This window comes from Symphalangus syndactylus, chromosome 21 (genome assembly GCF_028878055.3).
Source record: "Symphalangus syndactylus isolate Jambi chromosome 21, NHGRI_mSymSyn1-v2.1_pri, whole genome shotgun sequence".
Taxonomy (NCBI): Eukaryota; Metazoa; Chordata; class Mammalia; order Primates; family Hylobatidae; genus Symphalangus; species Symphalangus syndactylus.
In genome coordinates, this window is record NC_072443.2 from 37,868,705 (window position 1) to 37,895,333 (window position 26,629).

Consider the following 26,629-nt stretch of genomic DNA (forward strand, 5'->3'; position numbering starts at 1 on the left):
TAAAGACTTATATGTTAGACCTAAAACCATTAAAATCCTACAAGAAAACCTAGGCAATACCATTCAGGACATAGGCGTGGGCAAGGACTTCATGTCTAAAACACCAAAAGCAATGGCAACAAAAGCCAAAATCGACAAATGGGATCTCATTAAACTAAAGAGCTTCTGCACAGCAAAAGAAACTATCATCAGAGTGAACAGGCAACCTACACGACGGGAGAAAATTTTTGCAACCTACTCATCTGACAAAGGGCTAATATCCAGAATCTACAATGAACTCAAACAAATTTACAAGAAAAAAACAAACAACCCCATCAAAAAGTGGGCAGAGGACATGAACAGACACTTCTCAAAAGAAGACATTTATGCAGCCAAAAAACACATGAAGAAATGCTCATCATCACTGGCCATCAGAGAAATGCAAATCAAAACCACAGTGAGATACCATCTCACACCAGTTAGAATGGCCATCATTAAAAAATCAGGAAACAACAGGTGCTGGAGAGGATGTGGAGAAATAGGAACACTTTTACACTGTTGGTGGGACTGTAAACTAGTTCAACCATTGTGGAAGTCAGTGTGGCGATTCCTCAGGGATCTAGAACTGGAAATACCATTTGACCCAGCCATCCCATTACTGGGTATATACCCAAAGGACTATAAATCATGCTGCTATAAAGACACATGCACACGTATGTTTATTGCGGCACTATTCACAATAGCAAAGAGTTGGAACCAACCCAAATGTCCAACAACGATAGACTGGATTAAGAAAATGTGGCACATATACACCATGGAATACTATGCAGCCATAAAAAATGATGAGTTCGTGTCCTTTGTAGGGACATGGATGAAACTGGAAAACATCATTCTCAGTAAACTATTGCAAGGACAAAAAACCAAACACCGCATGTTCTCACTCATAGGTGGGAATTGAACAATGAGAACTCATGGACACAGGAAGGGGAACATCACGCTCCGGGGACTGTTGTGGGGTGGGGGGAGGGGGGAGGGACAGCATTAGGAGATACACCTAATGCTAAATGACGAGTTAATGGGTGCAGGAAATCAACATGGCACATGGATACATATGTAACAAACCTGCACATTGTGCACATGTACCCTAAAACCCTAAAGTATAATAAAAAATAAAAAATAAAAAAAAATAAAAATAATTTAAAAAAAAAAAAAAAAAAAAAGAAAAGGAGAGGCCAGGCATGGTGGCTCATGCCTGTAATCTTACTACTTTGGGAGGCCAAGGCGGGAGGATCTCTTGAGACCAGGAACTTAAGACCAGCCTGGACAACATAGTGAGACCCCCATCTCTACAAAAAATTTAAAAAATTAGTTGGACATGGTGGTGCATGCCTGTAGTCTCAGCTACTCAGGAGGCTGCGGTGAGAGGATTGCTTGAGCCCAGGAGTTTGAGGTTATAGTGAGCTATGATCACACCACTGCATTCCTGCCTGGGCAACAGAACAAGGCCTCGTCTCTAAAGAAAGAAAGAAAGAAAAAGAGAAAGATCTGAAATCAATAATTGAAGTTTATATCTTAGGAAACTAGAAGAAGAGAACAAAATCTTAAGGAAGGAGGAGGACAGAAATAAAAATTAAAGCAGAAATCAATGAAATTGAAAAGAGGAAAACAACAAAGAAAACCAGTGAAACCAAAAGTTAGTTTTTGAAAAGAAATAAAATTGATAAAACTGATATCCAGTTAAACTAGGAAAGAGAGAAGATATATATCATCAATATCAAAATTTAAAGAGCAGACATCAATACTGATCTCATAGATATTAAAAAGGTCGTAAGAGAATACTATGACCTCTATTCCAAAAGACTTGAAAACTTAGATTAAATGCTCAAATTTCCTGAAATATACAAACTACCAAGTTTTACTCAAGAAGAAAAAAAGAACTGAATAGCTCAATATCTATTAAAGAAATAGAATATGTTATTTTAAATCATTTTAAAAAAGAAAACTCCGGGTAAGGGATAAAAGACTATAAATTAGGTTCCGTGTATATTGCTCAGGTGATGGGTGCACCTAAACCTCACATATCCCCACCAAAGAATTTACTCATGTAACCAAATACCACCTGTTCCCCCAAAACCTACAGAAATAAAAAAATTAATATAAAATAATAAAAAAAGAAAACTCCAGGCCCAGTGGTTTCACCAGTGAATTCTACCAAACATTTTAGAGAGAAATAACACCAACTTTACATACTCTCTTTCAAAAAATAAAAAAGGGTATACTTCCCCCATTTTATGAGGCTAACCATTATCCTAATACCACAACAAGACAAACATAATATAAAAAGAAGGAAATGCAGGCTGGGTGTAGTGGTGCATGCTTAGAATCCCAGCTACTCAGGAGGCTGGGGCAAGATAATTTGAACCCAAGTGTTCAAGACTAGCCTGCACAACATAGTGAGAAAGCACCTCAAAAAAAAAAAAAAAGGCCAGATGTGGTGGCTCATGCCTGTAATCCCAGCACTTTGAGAGATTGAGGTGGGCGGATCACAAGGTTAAAAGTTCAAGGCCAGCCTGGCCAACATGGTGAAACCCCGTCTTTACTAAAAATACAAAAATTAGCTGGGTGTGGTGGCGCATGCCTCTAATCCCAGCTACTCAGGAGGCCAAGGCAGGAGAATCACTTGAACCCAGGAGGTGGAGGTTACAGTGAGCTGAGATCGCGCCACTGCACTCCAGCCTGGGCAACAGAGTGAGACTCCATCAAAAAAAAAAAAAAAAAAAAACAAACAAACCCCCCAAAAACCAAATTCTTAACAAAATACCAGCACATGAAATCTAACAATATATAAAAATAACACACATGACCAACTGGAGTTCATCTCAGGAAGGCAAGGATAATTTTACATTGGAAAACCAATTAATGTAGTTTACTGTATTAGTAGAGGAATTAAGAAAACTGCATGATCATATCAAAGATGCAGAAAAAGCTTTCAGTGAAATTTGTAATAAACACTCTCAGCAATCTAGGAATAAATGAAAATTTCCTTCATGTAATAAAAGGCATTCATGAAAAACCTACAGCAAACATCATACTTAATGGTGAGATACTGAATGCTTTCCCCCTAGATCTGAAACAAGGCAAGGATGTCTTCTCTCACCATGCCCATTCCATCTCATATTGGAAGTCCTAACTAATGCAATAAGGCAAGATAAATAAGTAAAAGGCATGCAGATTGGAAAGGAAGAAATAATATTGCATTTATTAGTAGACAACCTGTTTACCTAGAATATTCCAAATAATTTATAAAAATACTTCTGGAACCAAAAAGTGAGTTTAGCAAGATTGCAGGATACAACATCAACATACTAAAATGAATTATGTTCCCATATTAGCAATGAATAAATGGAATATGAAAGTTTAAAAAAAACATGATTTATAATAGTTCCCCAAAAATGCAGTAGTTAGGTACAAATCTAACAAAATATAAGATGTGAGGAAAGCTATAAAACAATGATGAAAGAAATCAAAGATATAAATAAATGGAGAAAAGACATCAGCAAGATGGTGGAATAGCAGCTTTCTACCATCATATCCCCACAGAAGCACTGATTTTGACAAGTACCCATGGATGAGTGTACCTTTGTGGAAGTCCGGAAGTCCAGCAGTGAAGTTCCAGCACATCACTGGACACACTGAAGAAGGTAAGAATAGTTTCACTTTATCTAGGTCACCCCTCCCCCAATGCAGCATAGTTTAATGCCAAGAGAGACCCCCACAGCCTGTGATTCCTCCCATGGAGGAAAGTGAGAGGAGAGCGAGTAAGCATTCAGCTCCCTCAGCTGTGTAGGATGCTGCCCAAGAGGCCCACTTCTTTCTTACCTTACCCAGATTACTGAGGTAATCAGCATAGCTGAGTGGTTCGAGGAGGCTGGGAACAGAGAAGAAAGGCCACAGACCTTACTAACCAATAAACAACCAAATGAAGAAAGGCCACAGACCCTATAACCAATAAACAACCAAATGAAGAAAGGCCACAGACCCTATAACCAATAAACAAACAAATAAGGAGATTGAATGAGTAATTTAAAAATCTAACAAAGAAAAACCCAGGACTTCATTGGTGAATTGTATCAAACATTTAAACGGGGACTGTTGTGGGGTGGGGGAAGGGGGGAGGGATAGCATTAGGAGATATACCTAATGCTAAATGACGAGTTAATGGGTGCAGCACACCAACATGGCACATGTATACATCTGTAACAAACCTGCACGTTGTGCACATGTACCCTAAAACTTAAAGTATAATAATAATAAAAAAAAGAATTAATGCCAATTCTTTTCAAACTCTTCCAACAAAACTGAAGAGAAAGGAACACTTCCACACTCATTTTATGAGGCCAGCATTCCCCTGATACTAAAGGCAGACAAGGATACTACAAAAAAAATTATAGGCCAATATACCTGATGAACATAAATGCAAAAATCCTGAACAAAATAGTAGCAACCTCCTTGAACCCGGGAGGTGGAGGTTACAGTGAGCTGAGATCACGCCATTGCACTCCAGCCTGGGCAACAGAGTGAGACTCCATCAAAAAGAAAAAAAGAAAAACAAACCCCCCAAAAACCAAATTCTTAACAAAATACCAGCACATGAAATCTAACAATATAACAATATATAAAAATAACACACCATGACCAAGTGGAGTTCATCTCAGGAAGGCAAAGATAATTTTACATTGGAAAACCAATCAATGTAGTTTACCGTATTAGTAGAGGAATTAAGAAAACTACATGATCATATCAAAGATGCGGAAAAAGCTTTCAGTACACTATGATCAAGTAAGAGTTATCCCTAGGATGCAAGGATGGTTCAATATGCACAAATCAATAAATGTGATATACCATATTAACATAATGAAGGATAAAAATAATATGATCATCTCAACAGATGCAGAAAAGCATTTGACAAAACTCAACATCCTTGCATGATAAAAAAAAATTTCAGTAGGCTGGGTCACCCCTGTGACCCAGGTGTGGTGGCTCATGCCTGTAATCCAGCACTTTGAGAGGCTGAGGCAGGAGGATCACTTGAGCCCAGGAGTTTGGGACCAGCCTGGGTAACATAGTGACACCTGGACTCTATGATTCATACGGAAAGTCAAATGAACTAGAATAGCCAAAACATTCTGAAGAAGAAAAATAGAGTAGCAGAATTCACAATGCCTATAAAGCTACAGTAATCAAAGACAGTATTACTTGCAAAGGAATAGACATAAAGAAACAACAGAAAAGAACAGAGAGCCCAGAAATAGATCCACACAATATGGTCAACTGATTTTTGGCAAAGGTATAAAAATAATTTAATGGAGAAAAGATAGTCTTCTCAACAAATGATACTGGAACAACTGAAAGTCTATATAAAAAATAAATTACAGTATACCTCACAACTTATATTAAAATTAACTCCAAATGGGCTGGGCATGGTGGCTCATGCCTATAATCCCAGTACTGCACTTTGGGAGGCTGAGGTGGATGGATCACTTGAGGTCAGGAGTTTGAGACCAGCCTGGACAACCTGGTGAAGCTACGTCTCTACTAAAAATACAAAAATTAGCTGGGCATGGTGGCGTGTGCCTGTAGTCTCAGCTACTTGGGAGGCTGAGGTGGGAGAATCGCTTGAACCTGGGAGGTGGAAGTTGCAGTGAGCCGAGATCGTGCCACTGCACTCCAGCCTGGGTGACAGTGAGACCCTGTCTCAGAAAAAAAAAAGAAAAGAAAAAAAAAATTAACTCCAAATAGACCACAGACCTAAATATAAAATGTAAAACTTTGTGGAGGAAAAACTGAAAATCTGAATGACTTTGAGTTTGGTGATTAGTTCTGGATACAACACCAACAGCACAATCCATGAAAGAAAAAAGTGGTAAGGTTGACTTTATTAAAATTTAACACTTTCCTCTGTGAAAGACATTGTTAAGTGAATTAAAGTACAAGCCTTAGACTGGAAGAAAATATTTGCAAATCACATATCTAACAAAGGACTTGGTCCAGAATGTATGAAGAACTTTTGAAACCCAACAATAAGTAAACAAAAAATGGACAAAAGATCTGAACAGATACTTCATCATAGAAGATATATGGATATCAAGTAAAGATATGAAAGGATTCTTAGCATTATTTGTTGTTAGGGAAATGCAAATAAACACCACAATGATATATTACTACACACCTATTAGAACATATTAAACCCCCCAAACTGATAATGCAAATGCTGATGAGGATGTGCAACAAAAAGACCTTTCATTTATCGTTGGTAGGAACACAAAATGGTGCAGCCTCTTTGGAATAGAATTTGGCAATTACCTATAAACTTAAACATTGACTTACCACACTACCTAGCAATCACATTCCTAAGTATTTACCTAAGTGAATTGAAAACTTAAAAAATTAAATTTTTTTTTTTTTTTTTTTTTAGAAACAAGGTCTTGCTTTGTCAATCAGGCTGGAGTGCAGTAGCAAAATAATAGCTCACTGCAACTTCGAACTCCTGAGCTCAAGGATCCTCCCACCTCAGCCTCCCAAGTAGCTGGGACTACAGGTGCATGCCACCACACCTGGCTAATTTCTTTTATTTTGTAGAGACAAGGTCTCACTATGTTGCCCAGGCTGGTATCAACTTGGGCTCAAGAAATCCTCCCATCTCAGCCTTCCAAAGTGCTGGGATTACAGGTGTGAACACCTGACTGAACTGAAAACTTACGAGTCCAAACAAAAACCTGTATGTAAATGTTTCTAGCAACTTTATTCATAATTGCCAGAAACTGGAAGCAATATCAACAGAGGAATAGATAACTTCCATATGCAGATGAAATTCTATTGGAATACTATTTGATGATAAAAAGGACCGAGCTTTTGACTCCTGCAACAAAATGGATGAATCATACATGCATTTTACCAAGTGAAAAAAGCAACACTGTATGAATCCACTGATATGACTTCTGGAAAAGGCAAAACACATAGGGATAGAAAACAAATCCGTGTTTGCCAGGGGTTAGGGGCTGGCGGATGTCCCACTGGGTACAATGTTCAGTATTTGAGTGATGGGTACACTAAAGCCCAGACTTCAGCACTCCACAATACATCCATGTAACAAAACTGCATTTATACCCCCTAAATCTATAAAAATTAAAAAATGAGGGGTATACAGAGGAAGTTGTACCATGAAGGAACTGCTTTTTATAATACTCTGCATTTGTTAAAAGCCATAGCACTGTACATTACCAAGAGTGAACTTTAAAGTAGAAAAACAACAAAATCAACCAGAATGTCAGGGATTCCAGGATGGAATGTACCCTGTGACAAATGAATCTGACTGTATTAAAAACAAATGACAAAACTGTACTCAAGGAGCTGGGGAAAATAGGTGCTGACCTAGGGAAAAATAGGAGCTGACCTAAGTAACCTAAAACTTATTTTAGTAGAATGATTTGTATTGCTTTGGGTATATACCTAGTAATGGGACTGCTGGGTCAAATGGTATTTCTGGTTCTAGATCCTTGAGGAATCGCCACCACTGTCTTCCACAATGGTTGAACTAGTTTATGTTCCCACCATCGGTGTAAAAGTGTTCCTATTTCTCCACAGTCTCACCAGCATCTATTGTTTCTTGACTTTACTAATCGCTATTCTGACTAGCGTGAGATGGAATCTCATTGTGGTTTTGATTTGCATTTCTCTAATGATCAGTGATGATGAGCTTTTTTTTTCATATGTTTTTTGGCTGCATAAATGTCTTATTTTGAGAAGTGTCTGTTCATATCCTTTGCCCACTTTTTGATGCAACTGTTTGTTTTTTTCTTGTACATTTAAGTTCTTTATAGATTTCGGATATTAGACCTTTGTCAGATGGATAGATTGCAAAAATTTTCTCCCTTTCTGTAGGTTCCTGTTCACTTTTATGATAGTTTCTTTTGCTGTGCAGAAGCTCTTTAGTTTAATTAGATCCCATTTGTCAATTTTGGCTTTTGTTGCAATTGCTTTTGGTGTCTTTGCCCATGCCTATATCCTGAATGGTATTGCCTAAATTTTCTTCTAGGGTTTTTATGGTTTTGGGTTTTACATTTAAATCTTTAATCCATCTTGAGTTAATTTTTGTATAAGGTGTAAGGAAGGGGTCCAGTTTCAGTTGTCTGCATAGGCTAGTCAGTTTTCCAAGCACCATTTATTAAATAGGGAATCCTTTCCCCATTGCTTGTTTTTATCAGGTTTGTTAAAGATCAGATGGTTGTAGATGTGTGGTGTTACTTCTGAGGTCTCTGTTCTGTTCCATTGGTCTACATGTCTGTTTTAGTACTAGCACCATGCTGTTTTGGTTACTGTAGCCTTGTAGTATAGTTTGAAGTCGGGTAGGATGATGCCTCCAGCTAAAGACTCATGTACATATATATTTATTGCAGCACTATTTACAATAGCAAAGACTTGGAACCAAAACAAATAACCGTCAATGATAGACTGGATAAAGAAAATGTGGTACATATACACCATGGAATGCTATGCAGCCATAAGAAAGAATGAGATTATGTCCTTTGCAGGGACATGGATGAAGCTGGAAGCCATCATCCTCGGCAAACTAATACAGGAACAGAAAACCAAAAACTGCATGTTCTCACTCATAAGTGGGAGTTGAACAATGAGAACACATGGACACAGGGAGAGGAACAACACACACTGGGGCCTGTCGGGGGATGGGGAGCAAGGGGAGAGAGAGCATTAGGACAAATACCTAATGCATGCCGGGCTTAAAACCTAGATGATGGGTTGATAGGGGGTTGATAGGTGCAGCAAACCACCATGGCACATGTATAACTATGTAACAAACCTGCATGTTCTGCACATGTATCCTGGATTTTAATTGGAAACCATAAGGTTAAAGATAAATGGAACTGTACATAAACACTGTACTGTATTTGGTAATTTTTTTCTCGTTGGGGTTTGGGTAATCAGTTCTGAAACTGCTTTACATCTATCCTGGGGTTGAACAAATAAGTAAATAGATGAATTGTGGGAGCCAGGTTTCATGCTGTCAGAGGGCATTTACAAATAAGCAAGAAGGGAAGCATAGGATAAACCCTCTAGTGCTGGATTAGAGCCAGAAACATCATTATGAACTCATATTTAGGTAGAGTTACACATACATATATGTACATATACACACAGAGATGGATAGATACAGAATGATTACAGATAGGTATGTATACATAGCATAGCATACATATATTACCTACCTCCAACTGCCAAGGTCCTAGAATTAGTGACACCCCAGTAGCAATTAGACCCTCAGTACTTAGATCTTGCTTTCCAAATACCATTTATAACTAAGAACCCTCAGAGAAATGGCTTATTCATGAGGGCAGGGCAATGAAAAAATAAAAGATGAATACCATCAGAAAGTAAAGTGCCCAAAAAACACAAAATAACGGGGGCATGTCAAAGGGACAATAGGAGCCAACCTTGAAGAGCTCCCAGTGGCCAAAGCTGAAACAATTTGAGCAACAAAATAAATAACATAGTGTTTTTAATAACCCAAAGTATAAAATAAACATACAGTCATATGCTACATAATGATATTTGGGTCAATGAAAAACTGAATGTATCAAGGTGGCCCTATAAGGTTATAATGGAGCTGAAAAATTCCTATTGCCCAGTGATACTATGGCTGTTCTAATTCATAGTGCCACACACTACTCAAGCAGTTGTGGTAAAGCTAGTATAAACAAACTTACTGTGCTGCCAGTCATATAAAAGTGGCCGGGCGCGGTGGCTCAAGCCTGTAATCCCAGCACTTTGGGAGGCCGAGGCGGGCGGATCACGAGGTCAGGAGATCGAGACCATCCTGGCTAACACGGTGAAACCCCATCTCTACTAAAAATACAAAAAATTAGCCAGGCGTGTTGGCGGGTGCCTGTAGTCCCAGCTACTCGGGAGGCTGAGGCAGGAGAATGGCGTGAACCCAGGAGGCGGAGCTTGCAATGGGCCGAGATCGCGCCACTGCACTCCAGCCTGGGGGACAGAGAAAGACTTCGTCTCAAAAAAAAAAAAAAAAAAAAAAGTATAGCATATACAATTATGTGAAGTACATAATACTTGAGAACGACACTATACTTTTTATCATTATTTTAGATTGTACTCCTTATTAAAAAAAAAGTTGGCTGGGTGTGGTAGCTCATGCCTATAATCCCAGCACTTTGAGAGGCCGAGGCAGGCGGATCACCTGACGTCAGGAGTTCGAGACCAGCCTGACCCACATAGAGAAACCCCGTCTCTACTAAAAATACAAAAATTAGCCAGGCGTGGTGGTGCATGACTGTAATCCCAGCTACTCGGGAGGCTGAGGAAGAAGAATCACTTGAACTCGGGAGGCGGAGGTTGCAGTGAGCTGAGATCGCACCACTGCACACCAGCCTGGGCAACAAGAGTGAAACTCTGCCTCAAAAAAAAAAAAAAAAAAAAAAAAAGTTAACTATAAAACAGCCTCAGGCAGGTCCTTCAAGAGGTATTCAAGAAGAAAGCATCGCTATCATAGGAGATGACAGCTCCACCGGTGTTATTGCCCTTGAAGACCTTTCAGTGGAACAAACTGTGGAGGTGGAAGACTGTGATACTGATGATCCTGACCCCCTGAGATAGCCCAATGGGCTCATAAACAAAATGGCCATGGTGGCAGAAATAGAGGTTATGCATGGGCTCAGGAACATGGACTTCCATGGGCTCAGGAACATGGACTTCCACTCACCAGCTGACCTGGCTAAAGGCACTGCCGAGTACCCAATCTGCCAGCAGCAGAGACTAACAATGAGTCCCTGATGTGGCACCATTCCCCAGGGTGGTCAGGAAGCTACCCGGTGGCAGGTTAATTACAGTGAGCTGCTTCCATTAAGGAAGGGATAATAGTTTGTTTTTACTGGAACAGACACTCTATCTAGATATGGATTTGCTTTCCCTGCATGCAATGATTCTACTAAAACTACCATCTGTGGACTTACAGATGCACTTTATCTACTGTCATAGTATTCCACACACCATTGCTTCTGACCAAAGAACTCATTTCACAGCAAAGAAGTATAGCAATGGGCCCATGCTCATGGAATTCACTGGCCTTACTATGTTCCCTACCATCCAGAACCAGGTGGATTGATCGAACAATGGAATAGCCCTTTGAAGACTTAGTTATAGCACCAGCTAGGTGGCAATACCTTGCATGGCTGGGGAAGGTTCTTCAGAAGTCCGTACATGCTCTTAATCAGTATCCAATACATGGCATGGTTTTGCTGATAGCCAGGATTCAAGGGCCCAGGAATCAAGGGATGCAAATGAGAATGGTACACTATTACCCCTAGTAATACCACTAGCAAAATTCTGGCTTACTGTTCCCACGACTTTATGCTTTACTAGCCTAGAGGTCTTAGTTCCAGAGGGAAGAATGCTTTTACCAAGAGACATAATGATTCCACTTAACTGCAAGTTGACTGCTACCTGGCCACTTTGGGCTCCTTGTGTCACTGAATCAACAGGCAAAGAAGGGAGTTATGGGGCTAGCTTGGGGTGACTGATCCTTCCTGCCAAGGGGAAACTGAACTACTACTCTACATGAAGGTAAGGAAGAATACATTTGGAATACAGGAGATTTGTTAGGGTGTCTCTTAGTATTAACATTGTCCTGTAATTAGAGTAAATGAAAAACTACAACCTAATCCAGGCAGGACTATGAATGTTGCTGTGACTTTAGGAATGAAGGTTTGGGTCACCTGTTGGGTAGGGAATCACAAGCAGCTGAGGTGCTTGCTGAAGGCAAGGGGAATATGGAGGGGTAGTGGAAGAAGGTATTTATAAATACCAGTTATGACCATGTAACCAGTTGTAGAAACAAAAACTGTAAGTGTCATGAGTATTTTCTCATTTTGCTATGAATACATTTGTGCATTTTCTTTCCTCTTATTCTTTTATAATGTAACTTTCTATCATAGTATTTAAGTTGCTAATATTATATCATTTATGCTATTTAAGTTATTTAAGTATTTAAGTTATGGGATATCATGGAGAAGAGTAAATATCACACAAGGACTTTACTTCCTCTTCTAAGGAATGGTTTAGTATGTTTTTAGTTGTATGCTGGATAGTTGTATCATGTTAGGTGGAATTATGATCATGCTATTGTCTTTATTTGCAGATTAACTATGGTTTAAGGAGATATGCATGGGTGCCGTGTTGACAAGGGGTGGACTTGTGATGGCTAATTTTATGTGTCAACTTGACTATACCAAGGGGTGCTAGATTAAACATTATTTTTGGATGTGTCCTTAAGGATGTCTCTCGATAAGATTAGCATTTGAGTTGGTGGCCTTAGTAAAGTAGATTGCCCTCACTAATGTTGGTGGGCATTATCCAATCTGCTGAGAGCCTGAATAGAACTTTCAAAAAGGAGGAGGAAGGAAGAATTTGCCCCATTTTGCTTCCTGCCTCCCATCTGGAGCTGGGATATTGGTATTCTCTTGCTCTTTGACTGAGATTTATGCCATCAACTCCCCTGATTCTGAGCCTTCAGACTTGAACTGGAATTACACCACTGGGTTTCTTGGGTCTCCAGATGGCAGATGGCAGATCATGAGACTTCTCAGCTTCCATAATTGTGTGAGCCAGTTTCTCAAAATAAGTCTCCCTCTGTCTATATGTCCTGCTGGTTCTCTTTTTCTGGAGAATCCTGACTAATACAATTCTCTATTCAAATTTCCTTTTCATGAAAATGCCTCTAATTTCTCCAAATTCTTCATGAAACATACCTTATATGACTTTCTTGATCTCTCTCTCTCTCTTTTTTTCTTAGAGATGGTCTTACTTTGCTGCCCAGGTTGGAGTTCAGTGGCACAATGACAGCTCACTGCTGCCTCGAACTCCTGGGCTCAAGGATTACTCCTGCCTTAGCCTCCCAAGTAGCTGGTGATTATAGGCAGGTGTCACTGCGCCCAGAGGATTAAAATTTTTTTGGTTGAGACAGGGTCTTACCATCTTGCCCAGGCTAGTCTCAAACTCCTGGGCTCAAGCAATCCTCCCACCTCAGCCTCCCAAAAGTGCTGGGATTACAGGTGTGAGCCACCACATCTGGCCCCCTGATCTCTTTTGGTCTATGTAGCGCATGATGGCAAATACTCTACAACAGTGTCTCTGACAGGTTTGTATTTTTAGGCCTTATCTTCCCAAGCAGAATTTAATAACCTTAGAGTAAGAGCTTTTTCTCTTATTTCTTCTGTGTGTATTATCACTTCTTCTTCCATTTGTTCATTCATTTATTCACTCATTAAACACAAATCTGCTGGGTGCCAATACAATAGTGAACAACACCAGACTGTTCCCTTAACTCTTACAGAGATTACAGTTTAGTTGGGGATGTAGAAATGAATAAAACAGCCATAAAACAAATGCACAATGATAAGTGTCAATAATGTTCTGAAGGGAAGATACTTGATGAGAGTCCACAAAGGGGTACCCAACCTAATTCTGAGTGGAGAGGAGGGTGGGCAGGGCAGGAAAGGCTAATCTGGACAAAGTTCTGTTTTAGCTGAGATCTGAAGAATGAGTAGCTTTTCACAAAATAAGATAGAGAAAAGAAGTGAGGGTGAGAGAAGAGTATTCCAGATAGAAGTTCTGGGTTAAAGAAGGTGCACAGGGCCACAGTATCACACACAGCAAGCCTCAAGATACAGGGACTGACCAAATAGACAATACTAACCATTTTCTTCAGTCTCTTCTCTTCTCGTTTTCTTTCAAGCTGTGCCTCCTTTTCTTCTGCCTCCCTTTTCTGACGTTCCTCCTCTTGGGCCTTTAACTGGGCCTGATTGAGATTAGAACGCAGAAAAATCAGAACCCTCAATTTGAACAGAAATGTGATCTTTTATGTTTAGGATAGTCAAGTGTCTACCAAAGTGCCTGTCCTATCTCTAGAAGAAGTCTGCACTTTGTGATAAAAGTAGAAAAGTCAATCAACCTGTCATCAGTTATGTAACTTAAAAGTTTCTACAGAAGAATCTTTTTCTACTTGAGAAGGTAAGACTGATCATAAATAAGATCACCAATTTTTCATTAAAAAATGATTACTTTTTAGTTCTTACTGTCATCTGTGAAAAACTAACTCCAAGTTAGAAACAGTTTAGGGGGAAAAAGGTTTTCTTTCATTTCACCAGAAAACCCCCAATTGTTGGAAATGTTTATTTTTTCTTGGTAGTTACAAAATTTACTTCAGATAGTCTAGGTCAAAACTTTGGAAAATAAGAACTATCCCCCTTTGCAAATTCAGTAGGTCAGACATCTACCTATAATACACTAATCTTGGTTATGTGTAAATCTTCTAATGTGCTGGCTCTCATCAACTTTTATAACATTTTCTTCCTGCTGTGTTAATGATGTTGATGTTTCTGTCCCCCTTATTTTCCTAAAACTGTCACAGAATTCAGGCCAGTAGGCCAAAAAACCATTTCCAAAGTTGATGTAACTCTATTGTCTCAAGAGTTCTGAAAAAGCAAGGTTTCATTTTTTAAGAAAGACCTAGACAAATCCTTTTTTTGACTCAGTTTGCATTTTGAATCTATTACCAATTTTTCTTCTTGTTGTTTTTTCTTCTTCTCTGCCAAGATCCGCCTACGTTCAGCTCGTTGAATTGCTCTCTCTTCCATAGCTAGAAAATAGTAACAGAGTTCTAATATCTTTTATATTGAAAAAATATGAGGAACACTGCAAGAGAAATATCTCCATTTCATAGTAAAATTTAGTGTTATTATTAGGGTTTTCTTGTAAGTTGAATGTTCACAATCTCAGAAAATATATAGAGATAAATAGAACTTATATATGCTACAGGTTAAAGACCTACTATCCCATCCTCAGCAATGAGGAACAATTTATAAATTAATTATTTTGTTTACATTTTTATTAAAATAATTGTTTACTGATTTATAATGTGCCTTGATGATAGACTTTTAGTATATGAAACTCAGAAACCAGAATTCTAATTTGATTATATGTTTGATGAATGCAGAAAACTTTAATTATATCTAACAAGTACTTTGAGAGTAGAATTGTTCCTCAAATCCTATTGAATCTGTTAATTTTTCTTAAGTCACTGTATATATATCTGTATATATAAGAACAACAACAAACAAACTAAAGTTTGGGGTCACGATGAATATATTTGAATCTAGTTTTAAGGCCTGGATATACAGATGGGCAGGAAATGGAATTGTACCAGGCATTTGGAGAACTGGCATCTGAACGAATTTGAGTGTCAGACTCCTGTTCTTGACAGTCTAATAAATATCGATCCAAAAGAAACAAATGTGCAAGATGGCCTGATAATATGACTCTATAATCAGTTGGGGCTTTCATAGGAAGGGGGGCATGGATGGGAGGAGTATCAAGTTCTGCTTACCTAAGTCAGCCAATAGTTACTTTCAGTTCCTTGTGCCATATTTTAGAGGAAAGAATTTAAGTCCAAGTTTTAAGAATTAATAAACAAAAAACTCACCAGGCTATTTCTTACAGATATTAAGTGTCTGCTGTGCTGAAAAAGAATGGCAGTGCCACAGATGGCGAGAGTGAAATTGTCTCTAAGAAGGCAGAAATAGATTAGGGGATTAAAGTAAGGGACCCCTAAGAAGCAGAGTCTCTGGTAATATGCCCTTTGCCCATCTTTTCTAGATCTAATCATTAAAAGACTACTTGAAAGTAGACTGGGCTTCTGAAATAGGTAACTGCTTGACCAAACAATAATTTTAAAAAAATAATCACACTTAACCGGGCATTTCCTGACCAAGCTTAATGATAGGCAAAGACAGCATAAATTGCTGTCCTGGCAGATAGTTAATGCAAAGACTGCCAATTTCTTCATTAATAGGAATTGACTACAGGCACAGCATCTTTCATTTGTAATTACTTGTTAAACCAGCAATCTTGTCACAGGTAAAAAATCAAATTTACAAACCACAATATAATTGTCAAAGTGCCGACCACCACATGCAAACATATGTACAGTGAAGGACTAAGCATATAGTAAAAACAATTAGCAGATTCACTAGGTGGGTTCTGAAGAATGCTTCTATTCGTATAGTTTAGTTTAAATAAGGGTTTCTGGCCAGATGCAGTGGTTCATGCCTATAATCCCAACACTTAGGGAGGTTGAGGTGGGAGGACTGCTTGAGGCCAGGAGTTTGAGACCAGCCTGGACAACACAGGAAGACCCTGCCTGTACCAAATAAATAAATAAGTGTCTCTAGGTACATCAAAAATGTTAGCAAATTAAGATATCTGGTTTGTAGGTTTTATTACTAAAATCCTATCAAGTTATAACATTATAAAATGATATAACTTATCTTGGATTACTGTAAACTGATCAAATTTGAACATTAACAAAGTACGATGACAGGTGACCTTTATCAGTGTTTGTCCTTGGCAGTTACTCAGAGTTTTCTCATTTGTGTAATTATCCCTTTTTTTTTCACAATCCAAATCTCAAATTACAGAAAAATGATACACCTTTCAGCTATGTTTTTTTGTGTGTGTGTTGGCTGAGAATGCCAAAAAGGTTGGCAAAAGGGGCAGGAAAAAAGTAGTGGGGCTCTCTGGTGTACTCCACTCCTCACATGTCTACCGTTCTGAGATTTTTGATGTCAGGTTCTGCCAAGTCTCAAAACCTCAAGAGTTGCCAGAATTCAGTACCAGTGTACACATTCTACTCTAGGAGAGAAGGTAACAACCACCAAGGCCACCACCGAGACAGCCCTGCCTTTTAGTATGGGATGCGGTGTCATCAATTGCTTTGGTTTCCTTTTGAGTCCAGAAACAGAATTTCGGGAGTCACTTCTGCCTTCAGTCCCAGGGGAAGCAACAGGTGAACTAGGGAAAAAATAAAGGAAAAGAATTTAGACTACTAACCAGTTTCCTTCAAAGTCCTTTGACCTGAGATGCTCAAAGCCTTTTACAGACCTTAATGAATCCCTACTCTCTGAGATAACTACATATTATATCCACTCCATAAATGTGTGTAATGAGGTATGGAAAGGTTGTGTGATCGGCATGAGTCTACACAGTGAGTCAGGTACTCTAACTCCCATCCTAATGCTTCAAATCCATAGGTGTCACCACATCTTATCCTACCATTTACCACATACAATGAGTATGTCTCAAGCACATATGAAACCATCTTACATGGCTTTTGAGAAACTTGGGCTTTTATTTGAGGCTCAAAGATGTTTTGTTTTATCCCTAACAACTACAAATTTAAGCTAGGAAATAAGCCAGCCCAGGGGCTGTTCCATGTGGACCTGATGTTGTCTGACTTGGCTTCTCAGCACTTAACATAGCTAGAAACCCAGAAATAGAGCAAGATAGCATTTTTCTCTTTAACTGGCATAGTAACAGAGATCCTCAAAGGCAGCCATGACCCAAATGCTAACTGTATAACTGGATCCTTACAGGCATCCTTGACTATCTATGCCTGTCATATGCTAGTCATAACATAGGCTTCTTTGCTTTGAGAGCGCAAAATCAAGGAAAAGGAAAGATCATGGAGCTCAGAAGCAGGGCAAAGAAGCTCAGGATCCCAAAGTGAAAAACCCCTTAAAATGAGTCCAGAGAGTTCTGATAGAACAGATATACTTCACAAGCATCTGGCAAGTTCTTGGTTCCTCTTCTCTGGGCTTTGACAGCAGGTGGCTCTGTGCGTCTGTGACTGCTGAGGCACGCTCTGCTGCCCACTGAGCCTCTGCCAGCCGCTGGTTTTTCTTCAGCTCGATAATTGTTTTCTGCTGTTCCTGAAGTTTCTTCTTTTGCTTCTCAATCAGCTGTTGCTGGAAGACATGGCGGCTGTGGAAATGACCCAAGCAAAGTGGTTCTGCTTTCTGGCTGGTAGTTCCGAGTGTCTCATTGCTGCCAGGCTGTTGAGAGGGTTCAGCACCCAGGGTCTTGTGCTGCTTATTGCCAGGTGCACTCAAAGAGACATTCTGAAGGGAACCCTGCAAGTTGCCTGTTGTTGTTCTTCCTAGGGGAGGACTGAGCATACAACCACTGCTTCCCAAGGGAGGCTTTTCCCACAAAGGGGGCACAGCAGTCTCCTGAGAGAGAGAAACATGTTATAGCTCAACTATTTAAAGGACTGTGCTGATGAAATCCAACATTCATGAGGTCAGTATTGTTTTGTTTAATGGCACAACTGCCATGTATTGCAGGTAAAGGTGGTCTGTGCTCCTGGCCTGGCTACCTCAGAAGCCACCACTCTTAAAACATGCATTGCTGCTCACCATGAAAACTGGGAGAGTGGCCGGCTGTGGTGGCTCACGCCTGTAATCCCAGCACGTTGGGAGGCCGAGGTGGGCAGATCACTTGAGGTCAGGAGATTGAGACCAGCCTGGCCAACATGGTGAAACCCTGTCTCTACTAAAGGTACAAAAGTTGGCCGGGCATGGTGGTACGCACCTGTAATCCCAGCTACTCGGGAGGCTGAAGCAGGAGAATCACTTGAACCCGGGAAGCGGAGGTTGCAGTGGGCCGAGATCGTGCTACTGCACTCCAGCCTGGGCAACACAGCGAGACTCTGGCTCAAAGAAAAGAAAACTGGGAGAGTGGCTACAGCTGTATGAACCATTGCCACGGGCCAGGACATTCGCAATAGCAAAAATGTTGTCTTATAAATTTCTAATTTGGACAGTTCATTTGTGAATTAGGCAAGGTTACTCCAGTTATATATATATATAAAAAACAGGAATTTAATATGCATAAATTGACTCTGAATTTTAGTGGAAATTTGAAGATATTGTGGCAAAGGATATATTCTTTCTCAAGAATGTTTGAAAGCCAAAGAATATCTTTACAAATGAATAATATATCTCTGTTCTTTCAATGCCTCTCCTGACACTAGTAAATTAATCATATCCCATAGTATAGGATATTTATTTATTTCAGCATCAAGGTCCCATTAAAGCCTAGCTAACCGTCTCCAGCTATTCCTGAACTATCTATGGGTGGGAAATATTTGGAAGGTCACGATCATTGGGCAAATATCTGCATTACATAAGAATAATGTTACCTAATAATATTTTGTATTAGCATATCACTAGTTTTCAAAGCTTTATTACATAAATCCCATTTAATAGACTGAGGTACCATAATCAATTACAAGTTCTATACAGAGGGGAAGGAAACAAGAATTTTTATTCAGAAACAGCTATCTTGGCCAAAATAATGTCTTATTAAAATGTCTCTTCTAGAATGGTTTGATTCCATGTTCTAAGGTCTAAGTTTTTGATTCTGCCATCTGCAGTGGCTTAAAGAGAAAAATGCTATGAGCTATCTAAATATTAGAAGCTTCTTGTTCTAACAGGACGCCATCCTTAGGGCGTGAAAAATATTTTTCACGATTATAGAAATGCTTTCCATAGACTCAACTGAAATGAAAGATGTGATATATGGAAACTCTGACATGTTAAACACTTTTAAAAGTAACCTTTTATTTCAGTAATGTCAGTGAACACTTATTCATGAGAACACCTGCTTAAGCAATTTAGCATCAAGCAGGGTATATGTTTTAGGTTCTTTTAAACTTGGTAGTAATGACACCTTATTAACCTAGCAAGACTGTGTCAAAGCCCTGAGTAAAGCGACAGGATTTCTTTTGGATCATGGTAACTTTTTAACTTGAAAATAAAGAACATGAAGGAAACGCTTAGTGGTACAGATTGTACTTAATAGAGCAGGAGTGAATGGTCTGACTTAATTAGAGAAAATCACCTATTAGCTAACTGATAATTTTGGAAAAATTCAAGGTACAGTTTGTGTGTTCTTAGTACATGAGTTTCTATGACTGTATAATTAATGAGCATCTAACTAAAGATTTTATATTTTCACTTGTTCATGTTTTGCTGTACACTCTGGAAAAAGATTAGTTTACTTAGTCTCTACAGGGTCTATTGTAGCCCTCTATTATCATTTGCTCCATTTTTAACAATACTATCCTTTTTTGATAAAGTCTTTTGTTCTTGATTTCAGAGATTTGGAGGCTTTTGTTACCTTGAGTCTAAATATATATATATATACACACACACATATATATATATACACACATATATGTGTATATATATGTATATATATGTGTGTGTGTATATATATATATAGTAATTTTTCTGTTTTGCACAGGTAAAAAATACTTTCTGCTGACTTTTTTTTTTCATTTAAGAACAGTGGCACTTTGTAAGGTAAAAGGTTCCATACAGCTGTTTCTTAAGATAGAAGTCTGTCTTGGGTCTCAATGGAGACAAAATTATCTGCCATAAAGGTAAATACATTGCCCAGGGGAAGGGACCAAAATGTTATACATAAGTCCCAACAAGCATCTTCCTGATCCCCCCTTTCTGAGAGAATAAGCTTAAATTAAAACCAGCCTACTTGCTAGCAATAATTAGGGTAAAAAGCAAGGCTGGGGACCCTCCAGTGCACAATTTAATTTCACATGTCTGAATTAAGTACTTAACAGCATTATGTGGAGGGTGGAGGTGAGGGGGTAGAAGATCTTCTCCACAAGGTTTTCTAAACATGACAAGAGCAGTGATAAAAGAAGAAGCCGACAGGATTGACTTTATAAAAACTTAACAACTGTGTATAGTACCAAACACCATAACTAAACCAAAAAGATAAATGACAAAATGGAAAAAATGTTTGCAATATATAATAATAAAAGCATCAATAGTCTTAAAATATAAAGAACTCTTATAAATAAGAGAAAGATATCAAATAGAAAAATGGACAAAGGGCATGAAGAGACAAGTCACTATATATCTGTATCTTTCTACATCCATATATAGATATATATACAGTCATGCATTGCTGAATAATGGGGATTTGTTCTGAGAAATAGGTGATTTTGTTGTGTAAGCACTGTACAGTGTACTTATACAAACAAGGATGGTATAGTCTACTGCACATCTAGGCTATATGGTATAGCCAATTGCCCCTAGTCTACAAACCAGGGCAGGATGTTACTGTACGGAATACTGTAGGCAACTGTAACACATGGGAAGTATTTGCATATCTAAACATAGAAAAGGTACAGTAAAAACAGTATACAAGATAAAAAATGGTACATCTGTATGGGGGCACTTACCCTGATTGGCACTTGCAGGACTGGAAGTTGCTCTGGATGAATGAATGTGAAGGCCTAGGACATTATTATACACTAGTGCAGACTTCACAGACATTGTATACTTAGGCTACACTAAATTTATTAGAATTTTTTTCTTCAGTGATGAATTAACCCTAGCTTACTGTAACTTTCTATTTTATAAACTTTTAAATTATTAACTTTTTGACTCTTTTATAAAGTAACAGCTTAGTAGCTGGGATTACGGGGTGGAGCCAAGATGGCCGAATAGGAACAGCTCCGGTCTCCAGCTCCCAGCCCCAGCGACACAGAAGACGGGTGATTTCTGCATTTCTGCTTGAGGTACCGGTTTCATCTCACTAGGGAGTGCCTAACAGTGGGTTCAGGACAGTCGGTGAAGCGCACTGTGCGCGAGCCGAAGCAGGGCGAGGCATTGCCTCACTCGGGAAGCACAAGGGGTCAGGGAGTTCCCTTTCCTAGTCAAAGAAAGGGGAAACAGACGGCACCTGGAATATCGGGTCAGTCCCGTCCTAATACTGCGCTTTTCCAACGGGCCTGGAAAACGGCACACTAGGAGATTGTGTCCCGCACCTGGCTCGGAGGGTCCTATGCCCACAGAGTCTTGCTGATTGCTAGCACAGCAGTCTGAGATCACCCTGCAAGGCGGCAACGAGGCTGGGGGAGGGGCGCCCGCCATTGCCCAGGCTTGCTTAGGTAAACAAAGCAGCCAGGAAGCTCGAACTGGGTGGAGCCCACCACAGCTCAAGGAGGCCTGCCTGCCTCTGTAGGCTCCACCTCTGGGGGCAGGGCACAGACAACCAAAAAGTCAGCGAGAACCTCCACAGCCTTAAATGTCCCTGTCTGACTGACAGCTTTGAAGAGAGTAGTGGTTCTCCCAGCACGCAGCTGGTGATCTGAGAACGGACAGACTGCCTCCTAAAGTGGGTCCCTCACCCCTGAGCAGCCTAACTGGGAGGCACCCCCCCAGTGGGACAGACTGACACCTCATTCAACCGGGTACTCCTCTGAGACAAAACTTTCAGAGGAACTATCAGACAGCTGAATTTGTGGTCTCACGAAAATCCGCCGTTCTGCAGCCACCGGTGCTGACACCCAGCCAAACAGGGTCTGGAGTGGACCTCTAGTAAACTCCAACAGACCTGCAGCTGAGGGTCTTGTCTGGTAGAAGGAAAATTAACAAACAGAAAGGACATCCACACCAAAAACCCATCTGTACATCACCATCATCGAAGACAAAAAGTAGACAAAACCACAAAGATGGGGAAAAAACAGACCAAAAAAACTGGAAACTCTAAAAAACAGAGCACCTCTCCTCCTCCAAAGGAACGCAGTTCCTCACCAGCAACGGAACAAAGCTGGATGGAGGATGACTTTGATGAGTTGAGAGAAGAAGGCTTCAGACGATCAAACTACTCTGAGCTACGAGAGGAAATTCAAAACAATAGCAAAGAAGTTAAAAACTTTGAAAAAAAATTAGAAGAATGGATAACTAGAATAACCAATGGAGAGAAGGGCTTAAAGGAGATGATGGAGCTGAAAGCCAAGTTTCGAGAACTACGCGAAGAATGCAGAAGCCTCAGTAGCAGATGCGATCAACTGGAAGAAAGGGTATCGCTGATAGAAGATGAAATGAATGAAATGAAGAGAGAAGGGAAGTTTAGAGAAAAAAGAATAAAAAGAAATGAACAAAGCCTCCAAGAAATTTGGGACTATGTGAAAAGACCAAACCTACGTCTGATTGGTGTACCTGAAAATAATGGGGAGAATGGAACCAAGTTGGAAAACACTCTGCAAGATATTATCCAGGAGAACTTCCCCAATCTAGCAAGGCAGGCCAGCATTCAGATTCAGGAAATACAGAGAACGCCACAAAGATACTGCTCGAGAAGGGCAACTCCAAGACACAGAATTGTCAGATTCACCAAAGTTGAAATGAAGGAAAAAATGTTAAGGGCAGCCAGAGAGAAAGGTCGGGTTACCCACAAAGGGAAGCCCATCAGACTAACAGCTGATCTCTCAGCAGAAACTCTACAAGCCAGAAGAGAGTGGGGGCCGATATTCAACATTCTTAAAGAAAAGAATTTTCAACCCAGAATTTCCTATCCCGCCAAACTAAGCTTCATAAGTGAAGGAGAAATAAAATACTTTACAGACAAGCAAACGCTGAGTGATTTTGTCACCACCAGGCCTGCCCTAAAAGAGCTCCTGAAAGAAGCACTAAACATGGAAAGGAACAACCGGTACCAGCCCCTGCAAAAACATGCCAAATTGTAAAGACCATCGAGGCTAGGAAGAAACTATAGCAACTAACAAGCAAAATAACCAACTAACATCATGACAGGATCAGATTCACACGTAACAATATTCACGTTAAATGTAAATGGGCTAAATGCTCCAATCAAAAGACACAGACTGGCAAACTGGATAAGGAGTCAGGACCCATCAGTGTGCTGTATTCAGGAAACCCATCTCACGTGCAGAGACACACATAGACTCAAAATAAAGGGATGGAGGAAGATCTATCAAGCAACTGGAAAACAAAAAAAGGCAGGGGTTGCAATCCTAGTCTCTGATAAAATAGACTTTAAACCAACAAAGATCAAAAGAGACAAAGAAGGCCATTACATAATGGTAAAGGGATCAATTCAACAAGAAGAGCTAACTATCCTAAATATATATGCACCCAACACAGGAGCACCCAGATTCATAAAGCAAGTCCTCAGTGACCTACAAAGGGACTTAAACTCCCACACAATAATAATGGGAGATTTTAACACCCCACTGTCAGCATTAGACAGATCAACGAGACAGAAAGTTAACAAGGATATCCAGGAATTGAACTCAGCTCTACATAAAGTGGACCTAATAGACATCTACAGAACTCTCCACCCCAAATCAACAGAATATACATTTTTTTCAGCACCACACCACACCTATTCCAAAATTGACCACATAGTTGGAAGTAAAGCTCTTCTCAGCAAATGTAAAAGAACAGAGATTATAACAAACTGTCTCTCAGACCACAGTGCAATCAAACTAGAACTCAGGATTAAGAAACTCACTCAAAACCGCTCAACTACATGGAAACTGAACAACCTGCTCCTGAATGACTATTGGGTACATAATGAAATGAAGGCAGAAATAAAGATGTTCTTTGAAACCAACGAGAAAAAGACACAACATACCAGAATCTCTGGGACACGTTCAAAGCAGTGTGTAGAGGGAAATTTATAGCACTAAATGCCCACAAGAGAAAGCAGGAAAGATCCAAAATTGACACCCTAACATCACAATTAAAAGAACTAGAAAAGCAAGAGCAAACACATTCAAAAGCTAGCAGAAGGCTAGAAATAACTAAAATCAGAGCAGAACTGAAGGAAATAGAGACACAAAAAACCCTTCAAAAAATTAATGAATCTAGGAGCTGGTTTTTTGAAAAGATCAACAAAATTGATGGACCGCTAGCAAGACTAATAAAGAAGAAAAGAGAGAATAATCAAATAGATGCAATAAAAAACGAAAAAGGGGATATCACCACCGATCCCACAGAAATACAATCTACCATCAGAGAATACTACAAACACCTCTATGCAAATAAACTAGAAAATCTAGAAGAAATGGATAAATTCCTCGACAAATACACCCTCCCAAGACTAAACCAGGAAGAAGTTGAATCTCTGAATAGACCAATAACAGGTTCTGAAATTGTGGCAATAATCAATAGCTTACCAACCAAAAAGAGTCCAGGACCTGATGGATTCACAGCTGAATTCTACCAGAGGTACAAGGAGGAACTGGTACCATTCCTTCTGAAACTATTATAATCGATAGAAAAAGAGGGAATCCTCCCTAACACATTTTACGAAGCCAGCATCGTCCTGATACCAAAACCTGGCAGAGACATAACCAAAAAAGAGAATTTCAGACCAATATCCTTGATGAACATTGATGCAAAAATCCTCAATAAAATACTGGCAAACCGAATCCAGCAGCACATCAAAAAGCTTATCCACCATGATCAAGTGGGCTTCATCCCTGGGATGCAAGGCTGGTTCAACATACGCAAATCAATAAATGTAATCCAGCATATAAACAGAACCAAAGACAAAAACCACATGATTATCTCAATAGATGCAGAAAAGGCCTTTGACAAAATTCAACAACCCTTCATGCTAAAAACTCTCAATAAATTAGGTATTGATGGGACGTATCTCAAAATAATAAGAGCTATCTACAACAAACCCACAGCCAATATCATACTGAATGGGCAAAAACTGGAAGCATTCCCTCTGAAAACTGGCACAAGACAGGGATGCCCTCTCTCACCGCTACTATTCAACATAGTGCTGGAAGTTCTGGCCAGAGCAATCAGGCAGGAGAAGGAAATAAAGGGTATTCAATTAGGAAAAGAGGAAGTCAAATTGTCCCTGTTTGCAGATGACATGATTGTATATCTAGAAAACCCCATTGTCTCAGCCCAAAATCTCCTTAAGCTGATTAGCAACTTCAGCAAAGTCTCAGGATACAAAATTAATGTACAAAAATCACAAGCATTCTTGTACACCAATAACAGACAAACAGAGAGCCAAATCATGAGTGAACTCCCATTCACAATTGCTTCAAAGAGAATAAAATACCTAGGAATCCAACTTACCAGGGATGTGAAGGACCTCTTCAAGGAGAACTACAAACCACTGCTCAATGAAATAAAAGAGGATACAAACAAATGGAAGAACATTCCATGCTCATGGGTTGGAAGAATCAATATCGTGAAAATGGCCATACTGCCCAAGGTAATTTATAGATTCAATGCCATCCCCATCAAGCTACCAATGACTTTCTTCACAGAATTGGAAAAAACTACTTTAAAGTTCATATGGAACCAAAAAAGAGCCCGCATCGCCAAGTCAATCCTAAGCCAAAAGAACAAAGCTGGAGGCATCACGCTACCCGACTTTAAACTCTACTACAAGGCTACAGTAACCAAAACAGCATGGTACTGGTACCACAACAGAGACATAGATCAATGGAACAGAACAGAGCCCTCAGAAATGATGCCGCATAGCTACAACTATCTGATCTTTGACAAACCTGACAAAAACAAGAAATGGGGAAAGGATTCCCTATTTAATAAATGGTGCTGGGAAAACTGGCTAGCCATATGTAGAAAGCTGCAACTGGATCCCTTCCTTACACCTTATACAAAAATTAATTCAAGATGGATTAAAGACTTATATGTTAGACCTAAAACCATTAAAATCCTACAAGAAAACCTAGGCAATACCATTCAGGACATAGGCGTGGGCAAGGACTTCATGTCTAAAACACCAAAAGCAATGGCAACAAAAGCCAAAATCGACAAATGGGATCTCATTAAACTAAAGAGCTTCTGCACAGCAAAAGAAACTATCATCAGAGTGAACAGGCAACCTACACAAT

At 39.6% G+C, this 26,629-nt stretch overlaps 1 protein-coding gene across 9 annotated transcripts in view; it reads right to left on the reverse strand.

Moving 5' to 3' along the window:
• Window positions 1-26,629, reverse strand: part of CCDC191 (coiled-coil domain containing 191) — a 107,519-nt gene that overhangs the window by 32,472 nt on the left and 48,418 nt on the right. For 6 of the 9 annotated variants that reach the window (XM_055259002.2, XM_055259000.2, XM_055259001.2 and 3 more), the window contains 4 exons: window positions 17,677-18,131; window positions 16,805-16,914; window positions 14,622-14,704; window positions 13,763-13,864 (listed from right to left, as the gene is read on the reverse strand). In XM_055259002.2, coding sequence (XP_055114977.1) covers window positions 13,763-13,864; window positions 14,622-14,704; window positions 16,805-16,914; window positions 17,677-18,131 — 750 coding nt within the window. Of the gene's footprint in view, window positions 1-1,258; window positions 1,493-3,617; window positions 3,672-3,697; window positions 3,908-13,762; window positions 13,865-14,621; window positions 14,705-16,804; window positions 16,915-17,676; window positions 18,132-26,629 lie in introns of those variants that run through there. The other 3 variants (XM_063630082.1, XM_063630080.1, XM_063630081.1) reach the window with 3 other exon arrangements.